At 36.1% G+C, this 18,847-nt stretch overlaps 2 protein-coding genes across 2 annotated transcripts; one reads left to right on the top strand and one right to left on the bottom strand.

Annotated features, from left to right (window-relative positions):
* Positions 1-500: 500 nt before the first annotated feature.
* nup85 (nucleoporin 85) lies at positions 501-11,221 on the bottom strand. The gene is made up of 19 exons (XM_058768510.1): positions 10,994-11,221; positions 10,535-10,628; positions 10,271-10,427; positions 10,113-10,183; positions 9,996-10,039; positions 7,946-8,015; positions 7,481-7,602; positions 7,256-7,390; positions 7,017-7,139; positions 6,806-6,937; positions 4,240-4,346; positions 4,070-4,153; positions 3,805-3,870; positions 3,015-3,166; positions 2,748-2,865; positions 2,559-2,659; positions 1,488-1,639; positions 1,152-1,244; positions 501-1,070 (listed from the first exon to the last, which is right to left on the bottom strand). Exons 1-19 carry the CDS (start codon positions 11,024-11,026, stop codon positions 972-974), a joined length of 1,953 nt encoding a protein of 650 aa, XP_058624493.1. The 5' UTR covers positions 11,027-11,221; the 3' UTR covers positions 501-971.
* Positions 11,222-12,385: 1,164 nt separating this feature from the next.
* On the top strand, positions 12,386-18,731 carry sumo2b (small ubiquitin like modifier 2b). Its single transcript, XM_058768511.1, has 4 exons — positions 12,386-12,542; positions 13,569-13,700; positions 16,474-16,545; positions 18,020-18,731. The coding sequence occupies exons 1-4, from the start codon at positions 12,522-12,524 to the stop codon at positions 18,080-18,082; spliced, it is 288 nt and encodes a 95-aa protein (XP_058624494.1). The 5' UTR covers positions 12,386-12,521; the 3' UTR covers positions 18,083-18,731.
* Positions 18,732-18,847: the final 116 nt, after the last annotated feature.

Below are 18,847 nucleotides of genomic sequence, written 5' to 3'. Positions count from 1 at the left end.
CGTACGCGTTTTTAAGAAATGTTCTGATTGGCTGTTTGTGGTTATCGTTTCTCAGTAAGACATGTGAGACCCTGGACCACAAAACCAGTCTTAAGTGTCAACTTTTCGAAATTGAGAATTACTGAATAAATAAGCTTTCCATTGATGTATGGTTTGTTAGGCTCGGACAATATTTGGCTGAGATACAACTATTTGAAAATCTGGAATCTGAGGGTGCAAAAAAAAAATCAAAATAGAGAAAATCGCCTTTAAAGTTGTCCAAATTAAGTTCTCAGCAATGCATATTACTAATCAAAAATGTTTTTATACACTTAAGACGTAAGAAATTTACAAAATATCTTCATGGAACATGATCTTTACTTAATATCCTAATGATTTTTAGCATAAAAGAAAAATTGATCATTTTGACCCATACAATGTATTTTTGGCTATTGCTACAAATATACCCCAGCGACTTAAGACTGGTTTTGTGGTCCAGGGTCACATATCGCTCCATTATTCCAATGATATTGTTCATCGGTGTTGATCATGTAAATTAATTTGCTATTCTCTTAGAATGACTGTTAAAATGTTATGGTTGTAGTTGTTAGTGCGACTGGGGCTTAAAGCAACCTGCATATTAAGCATGCGTACCTATAACGCCAGTAAGGTTTCTTGTACCAAAAAAATAAAATAAAAATGCACTAGTTGGTTTATAATTCTTTTCCATCCCTGTATAATTCTTACAGTTAATAGGTTATGTAAGTTCCTGTAACTCAAATACTAATTCAAAGGAGCATGAACAAACATAAGACTTTTCATAAAGACAAAATAAATGAATATGGAAGACAAAAAGTTTTTTTGGTTTTTTTTTGCAAAAACTGGAAAAAGTTTTATAAAAGTCACGTTTTTATCCAAGTTTATGAATTATGTACAGGACACAAATAGAGTGAAAAACAGCTGTAAGTGATTGATTGGATGATCAGATGTATTTATGTTTCTATTGTTCCCTCTTTCACGATGGCCATGGCGAGGTTACGAGCCAGAGCCAGTCGCAGGAGCTCCGTCTTCGTGGACTCGATATCGTCATCCTGAAACACAGAAGAAAAACAACCTAATTCACAACTAAACATTATAATAAGCTTCTCTGGGATGCTGTAGATGATTTGTACCTGGTCTGTCTGGTTTGAGTCTGGTTTGGTCCCTGAGTTCAGCTCCTCCAGACAGGACATGAGCTCATACGTCTGATCCACTGAGAAGATCACCTTCACATGCAAACAAACACAGTGATTTAAATGAAACGCCACTAATAGTCAAGTTTTATGGTTTAAGCTGCTATAGTACAAACTAGCCAATGCTATTTTAATGAAGGAAATGATCTTAAAAGCCTTTTGATCTAAATTAATCAGCTTAAAATGTTGAAGTTTGGAAGATAAATGTTCATTGGTCCTATGAATTTCTTCACTGAGGTAAAATGTGACTGTAAAGCATGAGTTGTCTGTCTTGACCTCTTTCTGCTCCAGCAGCGGCAGCGCGTCGGTCAGCAGCGTCATCCATAGATTGCGTGGAGCGATCTTTGCCGTCATGAGGGACAGCAGGAGTTTGGCTGCATCTGAGAACCGATTCTCACCGTAAAGCCTGTGAAACTCACGGTACTTTCCTGTAAACACAGAGTCATGCATCTCATGGTTAAAAGACCTTAAAAGACAATATGAAATTGCATTAGAAATCATTTTTACATATGCAACATGACGACTGGATGGTTTAAAGCTGAACACTTAAAAAAACAAATAATTTACATTTTTTATTTAAAAAAAAAAAAACTAAATTAAGTGCATTTTGCTTAAAATAAGTAAAATAAACTGCCAGTGGGGTAAGAAAAATAATCAAATTTATCTTATTTAAGAGTACCTTTTTTTTTTCTTTTACTTGTTTTAAGTAAAACACTTAATTTAGTTTTTTTTCCCCCCTCAGGAAACAAGACTGTGACCCTCTCTGTGAAATCCAGACTTAAGTCTCAAAATCTAATGATGAGATAAAAAGCATCAAAGTTTTGATTTCAACCATTAATTTCACTATGATTTAAATCTTTGATGTGGTCTTAGTCAATATTAATGATATCTAGGTTACATTTTCACAGAATGTTCTTTACCTTACGAAGAATGATTTTATGTAGAAAACAGTAAATCACCCAAAAATGATTTTAGCTGGGTTTTCACAGCCAAGGTCACAAAATATCTTTTTGCTTATCTAGTAAATGCATCTTGATTTAAGAATTTCTATACATTTTGACTAGAAACAAGATAGAAATACTAAGTAAGATAAGGCTTTTTTTGCAGTGAAGTCAAAACTGAATGTGCATTTACCAAAAACAATGACTGATGAGCAAGTTATTACATGAAAGACAAACACGGTTTGTTTGTTTTTTTATGAATGTGGCTGAGGAATCGATCACAGTTGTGCAGGAAAGCAGTGTTCAATGGATCTGAGTATGAACTGAAATATGACACACACTGAATTATAGAGGATCTTGTGCTTCAGATAAATCTCATAAATGGCATCGGCTGCTCATATTGTACCTAAAAACGTCAGTCTGTCACTGAGCAGCATGGCGGGACCCAGATTATCCAACAAATCCAGATCTGTGAAAGAGCCTTTGTTACTGTAATCCTGAAGAAACCTGTGGAAAAAAAGCATGGGTTAGGAAAAAAGGCCAATATAATACCTTATGGATATTGGCATAGACAGCCAGAGAGATAGTGTGTAACCTCTCAGAGATGAGTGTAGCGAACGCAGCGTCTTTGGCTCTGATGCTCCAGGACAGAGCGGACCCCAGTCTGTTGTTCCTCAGAGCTCTTTTAGCCATGATCTTACAGATACTGCGCACTGCAACACACAGATCCACTCTTACTTCCTCTATAGTCTTTGATTATCAGCACTCAATCAAAATGAGCTGCTCATTTACAGTCTTGTAAAGCGAACAATGTTTACTGTTTTAATGTTTAAGTCTGAAACTTAGGGTTGAGGTCACTCACCCTGTTCACTCATCTGTCTGTCCTCACAGATCCGCAGGACTTTAATGGCTTTGCGTTCGGTGTCGAGTGGGACTCTCTCGATCTGCAGCTCCAGATACACACGACCGAACTCAGGACAGTGATCGAAATAATCCACCGCCAGCTGCCACAGACTAACACACACACGCATATATGATAAATACATTATTCTGAGCAGTTCATTATTAGATCCGATTACTGGGTAAATCAAGATTCACTCAGAGTCAAGAATATGTGAGTCATATTAAAAAATATATATATAGTAAATAAAAATAATTGTGTTTATATATATATATATATATATATATATATATATATAATGATACACTATTTATTGACAAAATATAAGTAACTAACTTAATAAAATAATATATAATTTAAATGTAATAAATTTTTATTTAATATTTAAATTAAATTATACATTAACAAATTTATATTAATTAATTTATGTTCATTATATGAACTATATCTAACTATTTAAATTTATCTAAAGATTATATAAAATATTAAAATATTACTCAATATATTAATTAATAATTGTGTAACCATTTAATAGTTTAAATATACTTTTTAATAATTATTTATATTTTGCATACAGAAAATAATGCTTTACAATGATGGGGAAATTTGTGTGTCATGAAAGTTACTATATAACTTGATAAAAATATTTTTTTGGAAAATATAATTTCTTATTTTTCTTTTAGGGTAAAGTGTGATCTAGACCTGTTTTCATGAGATTGAACACTTCAGATAAATAATGGGTTTTAATCACCTGTGATGCGAGAAGAGACCTGAGGCATACTCCAAAACCAGAAACTCACGCAGATTAGACCCAAAACTACAAAAAACACAAAACCAGAACAGAGTTATGAGCATCACATCAACCAAAACCTTCTCAAAGAGCCACAGGAGTCTGTATGTTTAGTTCATTTACATATATGAATGGAAAATGTGACTTTTTTTTTTTTATGGGCAAGAAATCTGACATTCTAAATGTCTGTCAGATCTGAAGGCTTGATCTGATGTGAGATACGCACTGGAGGTTGTGCGACTGCAGAAGTTTGCAGTGATCCAGCAGGTCCGTCAGGTGAGCCACGAACCACCAGTTATTGAGCGCGATGCTGCAGAAACATCAAACGTCTGAGTTAGTTTGGAGGATTCAGACTCTTCTTCTGAATGCGTGTCTGTACTGAGAGTGTTAACGCACCTGCAGTCTTTGATCACCTGATGCAGGTCAAACTCAAAGGCTGACAGCAGGATGATGTCCAGAGGCTCCGGAGACGCCCGCGGACCCAGAAACATGTTCATGCTTGACTGCGACACAAGCACAAGGTCAGTATGACATATGGAGCTGGACAGCTGGAGTTTATAGATTTATTCACAGAGGAATCTATCAAATCAAGTTTCAGATATCATGACTAATTGTCAGCTGTTTGTATGATATCAGGCAGCTTTACTTGTGCTGCATGCTGGGTTATTATAGTTGGCTTAAACTAAAACCATAAACAATTTTATTCTGTTAGTAGTCAAAGCAACAATTAGAATTTTTATTTAACTTGATTATTTTATATATAAAAATAAAAATTCAAAGTATGAAAAACTAACTGAAATGTATATTAAAATAATAGTTGTCAAGGCAACATTTCTAATTTTCATTTACTAATATAACCATAATAAACCAAAATAAAAATAAATAAATAAACAATAATAAAAGCAATAAAAAACTACAGACAAATAGAAGAAAACTATAGACAAATAAAAACAAATCATTAAAAATGACAAACAAACAAAAAGTACTAAAACTTTAAAAGGAAAACGTTAAAATAAATATAAAAATAAACATTAACTGAAATAAAATATTACTATTTTTAACTTATTTTATTTCAGCTAGTTGCCAAAGCAAGAATTGTAATAAAATAATAATAAACAACTCCAAAAATGAAAAATAAAATATATATAAGGAAAAAAATAAACTAATTATTAAAAATAAACTTTATCTAAAATAAAATCAAACAGTAAATAGTATAAAAAAAATAAATAAAACTTTATATTTTACATAATTTAGTTTAACTTACAAAATCATCAGGGGATCAAATAATATTTTTAAGTTTGCCCACTGACAAAGAAATGATCAGTCTATAATTTTAATGGTAGGTTTATTTGAACAGTGAGAGACAGAATAACAAAAAAAAAAAAAAAAAATCCAGAAAAATGCATTGCTAAAAAGTTATAAATTGATTTGCATTTTAATGAGTGAAGTAAGTATTATCCTATCAGTCAGCAAGATTTCTGGCTCCCAGGTGTCTTTGATACAGGTAACAGGTGTAAGGTTATACAGATCCTAAAGGGAGTGCTCCTATCTCAGTTTGTTACCTGTATAAGAGACACCTGTCCACAGAAGCAATCAATCAATCAGATTCCAAACTCTCCACCATGGCCAACACCAAAGAGCTGTCCAAGGATGTCAGGGACAAGATTGTAGACCTACACAAGGCTGGAATGGGCTACAAGACCATCGCCAAGCAGCTTGGTGAGAAAGTGACAACAGATGGTGTGATTATTCACAAATGGAAGAAACAAATAACTGTCAGTCTCCCTCGGTCTGGGGCTCCATGCAAGATCTCACCTCGTGGAGTTTCAATGATCATGAGAACGGTGAGGAATCAGCCCAGAACTACACGGGAGGATCTTGTCAATGATCTCAAGGCAGCAGGGACCATAGTCACCAAGAAAACAATCGGTAACACACTACGCCGTGAAGGACTGAAATCCTGCAGTGCCCGCAAGGTCCCCCTGCTCAAGAAAGCACATGTACAGCCCGTCTGAAGTTTGCCAATGATTCAGAGGAGAACTGGGTGAAAGTGTTGTGGTCAAATGAGACCAAAATCCAGCTCTTTGGCATCAACTCAACTCACCGTGTTTGGAGGAGGAGGAATGCTGCCTATGACCCCAAGAACACCATCCCCACCGTCAAACATGGAGGTGGAAACATTTATGCTTTGGGGGTGTTTTTCTGCTAAGGGGACAGGACAACTGCACCGCATCAAGGGGACAATGGACGGGGCCATGTACCGTTAGGGCCAAAGCATTGAAAATGGGTCGTGGATAGCTATTCCAGCATGACAATGACCCAAAACACACGGCCAAGGCAACAAAGGAGTGGCTCAAGAAGCAGCACATTAAGGTCCTGGAGTGGCCGCCAGTCTCCAGACCTTCATTCCATAGAAAATCTGTGGAGGGAGCTGAAGGTTTGAGATGCCAAACGTCAGCCTCGAAACCTTAATGACTTGGAGAGGATCTGCAAAGAGGAGTGGGACAAAATCCCTCCTGAGATGTGTGCAAACCTGGTGGCCAACTACAAGAAATGCCTGACCTCTGTGATTGCCAACAAGGGTTTTGCCACCAAGTACTAAATCAAATTCTTATTTCACTCATTAAAATGCAAATCAATTTATAACTTTTTTGAAATGCGTTTTTCTGGATTTTTTTGTTGTTGTTCTGTCTCTCACTGTTAAAATAAACCTACCATTAAAATTATAGACTGATCATTTCTTTGTCAGTGGGCAAACGTACAAAATCAGCAGGGGATCAAGTAATTTCCCCCCCCTCACTGTATACTAAAATTACTAACTAAAAATTAAATAAAAACTAGATAGACAATTAAAAAATAAATAAAAAGAAAATAAAATCTAAAAATTAAAAACTGATTAAAAATATTAACATAAACTAGAACTGTATCTCAGTGACACTGATATATAACTGGTTGTCTGTACTTGTGCGTAGTAGTGCAGATCGGGCGGTTTGATTGTAGGGTGAGTGAAGAGCAGCCGTGTGACCAGGAAGTGATACCAGGTGCTCAGCAGCTCCTTCTGCTCCAGTAACGTGTCCTCATCACCAACCAGGATCTGACAGAGACAGACAGAGTCAGGATCACGTGCTCTCAGCAGACTCGATCAGAGCTCATCAGAGGTCGGGACTCTTCACCTTGCAGATGGTCTCCAGGTGACGGTTGCTAGCGAAGGTGTTGTCTTGGAGACAGCGGTCACACTCCTCGTGCCAGTGTCTCCATTTGACATCAAACTCGGTCAGTGTTTGAGTGCCTGAGGGCTGCACCAACAAACACACATGCAGAGTTCAATTTTAGCAATTTTTTATAGCGACAATGTTTATATAAGCAATAAGCTCTTGTGTGTCAGATGCATGTTGTGTCCTGATGTACGTACGTTAAATATGGGCATGGTCTGTAACAGGCCGTCCATGCGTTTGAACACAGAGCTGCTCTCCGCCCGCAGAGATGCCCGTTTGGACAGCACCTGACGGGCTTCATCCGTACGGCCCTGCAGGACTAAACTGATCACCTGCACGCACACACACACACACACACACACGTAAGGACACAGATGATGACGTTCAGATGTTCTGGAGGTCAGGGGTCATGTGTTTCATACCACGTCCCAGTAGGACTGATGCAGTGCGGGGCTGTCGCTCTGTAACACCTCTCGCGCTCTCGTGTCCACGTCCGACTTGTGCAGACGCACCCAATCCAGCAGGTGGAGCAACAGAGATCCGGCTGCAACATCGCAACAAAATCAAGTCAGAAAAACTAGGATCAAATGGCCTGCTCGAATCTAGGGCCGTTTCTCAAACGGAAGGCTGCATCCTCCGGAGGTCGCATTTGTAGGCTGCATACGTCATAAAGAAAATCTTATTTTAGAATATTAACAGTTATAAATTTGACCATTGTTCTTAGGTAAGTGTAAATTGTTGTAATATGCTTTTGACTCACGAATGTAATGCTCAGTTAACTGAAATCACGCTTGATGACGTATGCAGCCTGCAAATGCGACCTCCGGAGGATGCAGCCTTCCGTTTGAGAAACGGCCTAGGTTTCTGACAGTTTTAGACATCTCTACCTGGAGCTGCGTCGATGAAGAGAACCTCACACAAGTTCCATATGAGCTCGATCGCCAAGAGAATAGAGACCTAGAGAGATCAGACAAATGTTTAACTTCAGTAATTTGATGTATTTTTGAGTCAAACAGAACATTAGGTTGAAAATCATGAGGATAGGACTTGACTTTATCCATCAGGGTTTGATAAATTATGATCTTATTTTTCTCTGCTCATGTGACCTTTGTTATGTCAGAAAAATCGTTTCAGAATCAGAACAATAAAAAATAAAGACATTTTTACCTTTAGAAAAATGTATCATTGTTTTTATAACTTTTTATTCATTTGCTTTTTTTTTTTTTTAATATTCAGAATGCATGAATATGTTTTTATTGTTGGAATTAATGATTAATTTATCTTTAGAAAGCATATAAAATATTTAGAATGCATGCATATTGTTTTTATTGTTACAATCATAGTCTATTAACAAACTTTTTATAAAATAAAGCATGTAAAATAATATTAAGAATGCAGGCATTTTTATGGTTGTAGTAGTCTAAACTAGTGCTGGGCGGTATACCGGTTCATACCGAATACCGGTGTTTATTTTTCTTATGATATGAATTTTTAAAATACCGCAATACCGGTATTATTTAAATATCGTTCGGAACGCGACACTGTTTGAGAGGGGTCTCTTTTCACTATTGCATTGTGGCAAGAACGCAGCTGTATGTGTTACCTATAGTCTTTGGTGTTACTAAGCGTGAAAGTTCTGAAGCTGTAGAACTAGTAGAACGTGATGACACAGAAGAACTCATCCACAATATCCACCGCGCGCCGCCACCAGCTCCCGCGTCTCACACACACGAGCGTGACTTTAGCACTATATTTAGCAACTTTCAGACCCTTTTAGCGGCTTTTTTTCCATAGAATATACAAACTGACAAACCTAGCGAATGTTTTGGATAAACCTTAGCTATGGTTCAGTTGGAAGATGTCGCCAGTGCTGCCCCGCGAGCGCAAGATCTGACTCCCAGCGCAGCGTCGCGTCTCTCTGCGTCTGTTCTGTGCAGCGAGCGGCAGAGAAGCACCGCATTCATTTGGCCGTACCGCGACTGTTTGGAATTATAAATATGAGCATAGTTCGTCTGTTAATATTATGCACTTTTTTTTTTTGTTTACTCAGACGCAGCCAGTGCGCTGCATGAGACAAAAAATATAGCCAAAACCACCGCATAGCATCTTTAGTATAACGTTAGATGCATGTTGATTTTATCAGACGATGTCGCGATTATAAATGAGAATGACTCCTGGTTAACATGTATTAATGGGTCGTGTTTAGTCACTATTTAGTGTGGAATTTTTCTACAATATTCGCTCATCATGACAGTAAAATAGGGCATTCTAAGTCAATCTACTGCAGTTTTTCCTCTCTCAATCAGTAGAAAATGTGGTTAACACCCGATCATGCATGGAAAAAAAAAATACTGTCATATACCGTGAAACCGGTATAATTTTGAAAAATACCGTGATATACATTTTTGGTCATACCGCCCAGCACTAGTCTAAACGTTAATTTATCTTTACATAATAAAGCATATAACATTCAGAATGCATAGAAATTATGTTTTCATTGTTGTGAGCAAATGATTTATTATAAAACAAAGCATCCTAAATAAAAATCATTACAAAATCTGTTCTTTTAGTATTTTTTTCTAATAATTTTGTTTTTGCTGTTTTTCTTTTAATATTTCAATTTAAATGTTTATTTATTTTTATTTAAGTTTTAGTTTTGGTCATTTTAGTACTGCAACTTACACTTATTTTATTTCTATTAAATGCCAAGGCAACATTTCTAATTTTCATTCAGTTGAAGTTTTGTTTTATTTCAATTAGCGAAAATGTTTTTTGATAATTTTAGTTAACAATACCAACACTGATTAGAATGAAACTGAAACTGCATATAAATTATCAGACAATTAAACATTAAAATACCCTGCTCTGCTCATACAAATACAATATATCAGTCAGTTTTGATTCGATGTCGATCTTAGCCCGTGTAATGTACAGTACCTGATCTCCATACTGTGACGCTAAAGAACCATCTTGTGTTGAAACTGAAAAGAGAAAGAAAACGCGATCAGCTGATCGAAAGCTTCATCTTCCTCGTGTGTGACGTGTGATGTTTACCTGCGTTCTGCTGCAGCTCCTCCATACAAGCTCTGATCACAGACCTGTAGTTCTTACTGATGCTCACAAACCTGCAGGAGACAAGGACACATCAGATCATCTCAGCAGACGCGTGTCTGCTTTCACGTTCTTCCACACTGTCAGGCATGAGGACTCACTGCGACTTCTTGTTTTTGCTGGGCACGTCCTCTTTGATTTTCTGCAGCCCCACGAAGATGAGATGGGACTCGTTGAAGAGTTTGCGCAGGATGGGAGAGCAGATGTCTTCATCTTTCCTCACGATGTGGACGAACAGAGAGCCTGCAGACCTCGGACCTGAGCAGAAACACAACACACTGATGAGGATTTGACAGCCTTCACTTCCTCATCCCTCGTTCACACATTAACAGAGTCAAGAGTCTTTCCAGTGTGGATGTGAATACCTTGCAGTTTGTAGTTTGTCTCATACACTAACAGATCTCCAGGACCCCATTCAAAACCCAAGTGCTTCTGATGAAGTCCAGCGCCGGGAATGACCTGCAAGAAACATGATCAATTATATATATGTGTGTGTGTGTGTGTGTGTGTAGAATACATGACATTTTATCTTAAGCATAAATATATAAATAACATTTTTATGCATTTAATTTTAGTAATGCACACACACACACACACACACACACTCACCATGGTATATTTAAATACTTTGGAGTACTATGGTATATAAATATAATAATTTAGCGCAACAGTATATATCACAGTATCAGAATATTACCTTCAGATACCATGGTAACACCTCAGAGCTACTTTATAAATGCCCCACATTCGTATTCTTCGCATATAAATACTTGTACCGTACATTAATATTATGAACAGATGAAAGAGTTCAAATCAGCAGTTACCGTGGTACTGGGCTCTACATCCACCTCCTCCATAACACTGAGATATTAAATCCTCCCGAATAATAGAGAAAGTATAATTTTATACAGCTGTATGATCTAAACTATATTCAATACACTCAGCGCTCAGAATCGAGCGCCATGAGTCTGAAGGACCCCTGATGCCTGCGCGGTTAGTACGACTCACTGAACGCCTGAGCAAAATACCAATCGACACTTAATTAAGCAGCGCAATAAACTGGTATATAACGGCGTTTTTCCACTGCATGGTACGACACGGTACGGTTCCACTGGGTACAGTACCTGGTACTTTTTTTTTCTTTTCTATAATGCGCTTTATATTGGTTTCCACTTTTATTACGAAGTGCCAATTGTTGCAGAATTATTAGCAAAACATTATTATGACAAAACATGCCATTCACAAACGTTTTCATGTTTCCATTGAGCATCGAATAAAGGAGTAAAAATAAGACTTTTGTTTTTTAAATAATTTTAACAATCCCCGTATGGCGTTGTCCTCTGGACCCCTGCAGGCCCGTGAAAGTATTGCAGTGGTCCGAGGACAATTCTGCTATTTGAATCATAGACTGTAAAACATTTAATGAACATGAAGTAATATTTAATTATAAGATGCAAAAATGTTATATGTTTTAATATGATCTGTTCTAGCTTAAAATTAGGGTCAGTGTTTGTAAAGGCAAAAAAAAAAATAATAATAATAATAATTAAATTTAAAAAATAAATTAAATAAAAAACACTGTTCTAGTATGTCATTACCAATATAATTAACACTGTTCCCTTACTTCTCATAGGATATTTTTTAATTTTTAGTTTCGATTTTTTTTTTTTTAATATGCTGTTTTCTAAAAATAAAATAAAACGTTCAATACAGATTGCAGTGTTTCTTTAAAATACTATGCTGTTTTATGTACTGTCCAATATATAAACCCTACTGTCATTTCATTGGGATAAAATGTTTCTCATAAGAGGTTCAGCATGATCTTAGTGTAAATTATATCACCTATTAGCTGTAGTTCCCTCTCACTGTTTTAGAATTATTAATAAATAATGGCCGAGGTACGTTCAGTTTGATCTGTGAAATACATAAAGAACAAAATGGCTTCCCTTCTCCTTCAGTCCAGTGTGAGGAGAACTGGATCATTCCCTCAGAATCAACACAATTAACACTCAATCCACACCATTCTCGTGGATGTCCGTCTCATATGTCTGTTTATATATGATATCCACTATAAAATAATCATTTTGTGTTATTTCTGTTCATATTTGGTCCAACATTTTTTTTTCAAGAAAAGACATTGTGCACGAATGCGCGTGCATGTTTCCCCCCCGGCTCCTCGGTCCCGCGCATGGCATCACGTGACCCCGCTCTGGCCAATCGCGACGGAGCGCGGTCAACGGACTCGCCGCTCGGGATCGCGCACGCCGCGGCTGTTTTTAATCGGGGGCGCGGACGTGCGCGTCCCCGCGGAGTCTTTGTGTGGCGGCGTAGAGAAGCGCAAATACAATAACCATGGCCGACGAGAAACCCAAGGTGAGTGGCGTTTAAAAACGAAGGGATTATTTATTGTTAGTTAGCGCGCGAGGCCTCGCGAAAACACGCAAGTGCGCAGATGGTTTGATTTTTAATGTGAAATATCGCGCGTAGTGGATAAATACTGTAACTGCCGCTTTAGAAACACCGGAAGAAGACGTGTGAACGCGCGTGAAGAGCTCACACCGCGCGCGACACACGCAGACGCGTTCAAATTAAAATATCAAGGAGAAAATGCGGTCAAATGAGTTTTATATCAGGTTTAGTGCTGACAGAAACGCGTTAGGCGCGATAACTATGAGTATTTGTTGACTAAGTCCTGATGGAAACTATTTCTCTGTTGGTTTGAGTTGATGTGAGTTGATGCTCACATTTGAATCCATTCATCACGTGAAACACTGCAGCTCGTGCACAATGATGCTAATAAAACTCAAAGCCACAAATAACCACCACAGAGATGAGCATGCACGTGCTTGTTTATTATTGTAGTGGATTTTCAAACATAAAAAGATGATGCTGTTTTATTTGGAGAGACATGCACAATGACTGGAAACTAGTTATTTTTAGATCATGTATAGGTTCCTTTGGTCATTTTTGTCAGGTTTGTGATGGACAGCATTCATATGCAAAATGAAAATTATGATTTTTTTCATAAGACCATGTCATATTGTGTACCTCAGATAGTTAGAGGATATAAATTAGTGTCTGTGCTGACTGTGAAAGTCACATGTTAGCCTCTGGCTTGCCCTGTTCATGTTATTATCATGTGATTATAACATGAATTCACTTTCTGTTTTAATCATCAAACTACAAACAGCACTCCTATTGATAAATTATAGATGACTGAGCCATTATTTAGAATATTACAGTATTTTATGTGGATATTGTGTAGTGATTGACCAATATGTCCATAAATAATTTAATTGAACCATTGCAAGTGAAATGTGTTCATAAAATATGCAAGGAATAATGATGTAATATCTCATAAACTTTTACGTTTGTACATATGTGTTTTTGTTTTCTCAGGAGGGGGTAAAGACAGAGAACAACGACCACATCAATCTGAAGGTGGCGGGACAGGACGGGTCAGTGGTCCAGTTTAAAATCAAGAGACACACACCCCTCAGCAAGCTTATGAAGGCCTACTGTGAGAGACAGGTGAGGTCACGGCCAGCCACATACACACACACACACACACACACACACACACACACACACACACACACACATCCATCAATCATGTTAAATGAAGTCACACACTCTCCTATGTGAGCTTGTATCAGCTACAAGACTGTAAACTTACCATCACGACAGCTTTTTGTAGTCCTGTTGTGCCCAAAATACAGAAGCTGTTCGTAATTTCAATCATATTGAAGAACTACAATAGAATTTGACCTCTTTGTCAACAAAAGACCAACAACAATAATACAGTGCAACTATGTGAAATATAATGAACAGGGTTTAGAAATGACATTTTGGTAAATTCTAAGCAGAAACAGCACTTTTTAAATAATTAAATTGCAATTATTATTATACAAAAAAGATGTTTGTGTAAAAAATGTACAAGGCAACATACCAACTCATGCATACAAAAACAACACAAAAAGAGAAAAGAAATGAGCAAATCCCAGAACAATCTTATTAAAAAAAAAACAGCAACACCCATCTACATTGTAAGCTGTACATACATTAAAACACTGTTTATATATGACTAAAATACACCAACCCGAAGGTGTCATTTAAAAAAAATTCAAATTGATTAATTTAGCAAAATGTTTCCTCATTTCATAAAAAAAAACTAGCCAGTTCTTTTTTTTTTTTTTTTTTCACCTCAAATCTGCATTTGCATGTATGATTTGTATATAATTTCCCTTTATTTTTCCAGTTTTGGAGAATATTTCATTTCAGTATCACAAAACAGTTCAACAGTGGCACAACATGTTTTGAAGATATCATAACATCATAACATGTTTTTCAACTGACCATTTCGCAAATTAAGACCTTAAAAATTTATTAAATCAGAGCAGAAAGTCTTAAACTGATAAAGTCGTGGCATTAAATGTTGCACACGCTGCAAAAAATGAACATCTTGTCTTCCAATAAAAATATCTAAACGTCCTTAATCAAGATACATTTACGTGAGAAGCAAAATGAGGATATGAAGTCTTGTTTTCTGAAAAACTGAATAAAATTAAGCAAGTTTATGTTTAAAACAAGAGCAAATGTCTATCAGCGTGGAATGAAAACGTATTTTACTTTTGAATTAAGTAAATTTTTCCAAGTATTAACCTGAGTGTGAATGTGTCCGATGGGTTGCAGCAGTGCTCAGTCTGTAAGACGTTACGGCCATCTGCACAAAAGCTCTTCAGTCTGATCAATAAACACTCGCGCATCCCTGTATTTCCTCAACAGGCTTACCGTCTGCTGGCTTTATCACTCCCTCATGTCTGCTTAATGGTCCTGCGCGTCCGGCCCAAGCTTTCTTCCATGTCAGAGAGGGTTCGAGAGAGAACAATGACTCTAATGTTCACGTATGACAAAGAAAGAGATGCTTGATCACCATTTCTGCTCAGTTTGACTCCGTTCATCTCATCAGAAGTCCATGCAGTCTTCATGTCCATGTGCACAAGCAGGCTTTATTAACAGCGCTGTAAACACACGAGGTTAAGATGCTCCGCGAGGAGACGCGTGATCTTTAGGTCACTAACATGTTTTCCTGGCAGAGGCGGAGGGTTTAATCTCATTGTGGGGCTGTGAGTTTCACAGGCAGAAGTAGGACAGCGTTTACTGGCGCGCGGGGAAGGAAGCGTCCCTGCCCTGAGGTTCATGTTCATTCAGACGTCAGGAAATCCTTGTCAGCAGCGGAAAATAAATATGAAGGCTTGAGGTTTCAGCTGATCGACCGTCTTTATCTCAGACTTTGAACTCCCTTTTAGGGGTGGGACGTCCGCTGAGATGTCGGATGCTGTGGACGTACCTTCAGATTAGCATTTTAATGTTGCTTTTGAGCGTTTTAACGTCTTTGGAGTTGCCAGGCGATTCATTAAAAATAACCAGTCTAATTGAGTGATTCATTCAGGATTCAGGATTTATTTGGTTTTTAGTAGAGTTTGTTAACTAAAACTATTAAAAAAGTTTTTTGTTAATTCAAATAAAGCTAAACTAAAATATAAATATTTGATGAAACACTTGATTTCACTTAGATGTCAAGGCAACATTTCGAATTTTGATTTAAAGTCAAAGCAACAAAATGATTAACTGTAAAAAAAATTATAAAAAAATAAAGCTAAATAGTAAGAATTAAAATTAAAAAAAATAAAAAGGACGTGACAATTAATAAAATGTAACTAAAATATAACAAATTTACTAAAACGTAACTAAAATGAAACTCAAATGAAAATGAAAGTGTAGAAATAAAAGTTAGTCCAAAATATTAATAAAAAACTATAGCAGTATATAAATAATAGTACAATTTTGAGCGTAATAACGTCTTTTGAGACTAAGTTGCCAATTGATTCATTAAAAAAAAAAAAAAACGGTCAAATTCATTTGTAATTCAATATTTATTCTGTTTTCAGCAGGGTTCATTAACTATATATATATAAGTATATTTATATAAAAAAAACAATGTTAATTCAAATAAAGCTAAAATAAAATATAAATATTAGATGAAACTTAATTTCAGTTAGTTGTCAAGGCAACATTTCTAATTTTCTTTAAGTTTAAGCACAACATTTACAAACTGTAAATAAATAAAAACTAAAACTGAAAAATAAAGTAATAATAAAAATAATAATAATGTCAAAAGCACATAAACGTACTAAATGTTTTACTAAAATGAAAATGAAAACTGAAAGTATAAGTATATATAGTGCAGTGAATATATATATAGCTCCTGAATCATCGGACTGATGTGCGCTTGTGTTTTCAGGGACTGACGATGAGGCAGATTCGATTCCGGTTTGACGGACAGCCGATTAACGAAACAGACACGCCCGCACAGGTATGACATCACTGCCTTTCACTCTGTGTCCACCTTTTCTTCTAATGGTGACGTCCCTCTGCACAGGTGTGGCGTGTGCAGGTGTTTTTAGACACACAGAGTCCAGATTAACCCTGTTCATTGTGAAGGAAAAGGCAAAGCTCATAAAACCTGTTTGTGAATATTGAGCTCATTAAAATAATGCTTAATGGCATTGTTAAAAACATTAAGAAAATGAAGCCTAATTGCATTGTTTTCACGATAATTACGTGGGTTCCTTCCCAACAGCTACTGCAATGAAATTTGTAATTAAAATATATTTTTATATTCAGCTCGATTCAAGTTTGTGTAGCCCTTTGCACAATATTGCTTCAAAGCAGCTTCATGGGAAAGGTGTGTGTGTGTATATATATATATATATATATATATATATATATATATTTATTTATATGTTTATATTTATTTATTTATTAGTGTTGTCAAACGATTAATCGCATCCAAAATAAAAGTTTTTGTTTTTATAATATATGTATGTGTACTGTGTATATTTATTACGTATATATAAATACACACAGATACATATATATATATATATATATTTAGAGAAATTTTATTTTTATATTAAATGTATTTATTGACGATATAAATTATATGAATATAAAGATAGACATGTAAATATTTTCTAAATATATTCTGTATGTGTGTGTGTGTGTGTGTGTGTATTTATTTATACATAATAAATATTCACAGAACACACACACATTATGCAAACGAAAACTTTTATTTTGGATGCGATTAATCACGATTAATCATTTGACAGCACTAGTATTTATATGTGTGTATGTGTTTTATATTATTAATATTTTATTATATATACACACATATATATATATATACACATTACAAATATAAATGTATATAAAATTCAATAATATTGTAGTGTTTCTTGTACTGCCTAATTTACGAACATCTAATTTTTCATTTATGGCCATTTAAAAACAATGTTAATGTTTATTACAGTATGAAATTAGTATAATAATCAGAATCCAGTTTGTATTATCATAGAAAAACCATATCGTAGGCCACTTTTTATGATCCAATCAAATGCTGGTGGATAAAGTCCTGCTCTTGTTTTCTCAGATTGGAAGTTAAATGCATTTCATGTTGACTTTAAAGCTTTTGTTGTTTGATTTAGAAAGAGCAGGCGTCATGTGTGCTCTCAGATGAACATTAAGGCAAGAAAACCAATTTTTTCCAAACATAATAGACTGCATCTCACCCACTGAATAAATCTGGCTTGACAGCATCATTGTGCAGCTGCATCATGGGATAGGAGTGAACTGTAATTACAGCAGATAGGTGTCAATTTCACAGTCAACGGGAAGTCTTGGGAATTCTGAAAGAGGTGTCCTCATGTGGCTCTCTACTGACCTCACATCGCTTGTGTTTATTAATAATAGTGAATAATAAATGACCTCATGTTGTTCTTCCGCAGTTGGAAATGGAGGATGAAGACACAATTGACGTTTTCCAGCAACAGACGGGAGGACACATCTGAATCGGACGACTCTAGCGACCCCGACCCATCTCTCTGCACCTCTCTCTCTCTCTCTCTCTCTCTCTGTTCCTGGTTCTCCTCATGGTTATCTGTAACTGCTGTTGTATAGTGTTTTCAGTTCATCATGTGTTTCTTTCGTTTTGTACATAAAGGGTTTCTGCTACAGTAATTATTACATTGGGATTGTTAATTGGTGTAAAATCTGACATGTTAAGCCCAAGTCTTTGAACGAGCGATTGCTAGACCATCATGCAGACAGTCATCTGTGTACAGACCAACTAATACGTATTCCCCTTAATAATCATTGCGGATAAGAGCCGTGTGTTTGAGTTCAGGGTTTTGTTCTGGTTCGAATACGAGCACACAGGCTTTTCCGAAATTGCGTTTCAAGAAATAATAAAGAAATATTCTGCTCTATTATACTTGAAGCAGACAAACCTGCAGTTCAGATTGATTTTCTGTTTTCCATTCAGACAAATTGGTTTTACAACTTTTTTTTTTTTATTGTAGTGTTCATGTATAGTGCGTAACTTGTGTTAAACATGTTTTGACTCGAGTACGAACGAGGGAATTCATGTTTCAGACAAGTCAAGCATCTGTCTGTATTGTCTAAACTCTTGTTAAAATAAAATATTCTCTTTTTATCAAACTGTCAGTGTGTTTTAGTCATTGCGCTGAATCTTTGTGACCCTGGAGCACAAAATCAGTTTTAAGTCGCTGGGGTATATTTGGAGCAATAGCCAACAATACATTGTATGGGTCAAA

This window comes from Onychostoma macrolepis, chromosome 03 (genome assembly GCF_012432095.1).
Source record: "Onychostoma macrolepis isolate SWU-2019 chromosome 03, ASM1243209v1, whole genome shotgun sequence".
Classification (NCBI taxonomy): domain Eukaryota; kingdom Metazoa; phylum Chordata; class Actinopteri; order Cypriniformes; family Cyprinidae; genus Onychostoma; species Onychostoma macrolepis.
This window is presented reverse-complemented; position numbering and strand designations above follow the sequence as displayed.

Bases quoted from the DNA above. Each gene is read 5' to 3' on its own strand.
- sumo2b (XM_058768511.1), top strand. From the start codon at position 12,522: ATGGCCGACGAGAAACCCAAG. The intron at 13,701-16,473 runs GTGAGGTCACGG...TTGTGTTTTCAG, and splicing joins AGGCCTACTGTGAGAGACAG to GGACTGACGATGAGGCAGAT. The intron at 16,546-18,019 runs GTATGACATCAC...GTTCTTCCGCAG, and splicing joins AAACAGACACGCCCGCACAG to TTGGAAATGGAGGATGAAGA.
- nup85 (XM_058768510.1), bottom strand. From the start codon at position 11,026: ATGGAGGAGGTGGATGTAGAGCCCAGTACCACG. The intron at 10,428-10,534 runs GTATTCACATCC...GTTTCTGCTCAG, and splicing joins GACAAACTACAAACTGCAAG to GTCCGAGGTCTGCAGGCTCT. The intron at 10,040-10,112 runs GTAAACATCACA...TTCTCTTTTCAG, and splicing joins GGAGCTGCAGCAGAACGCAG to TTTCAACACAAGATGGTTCT.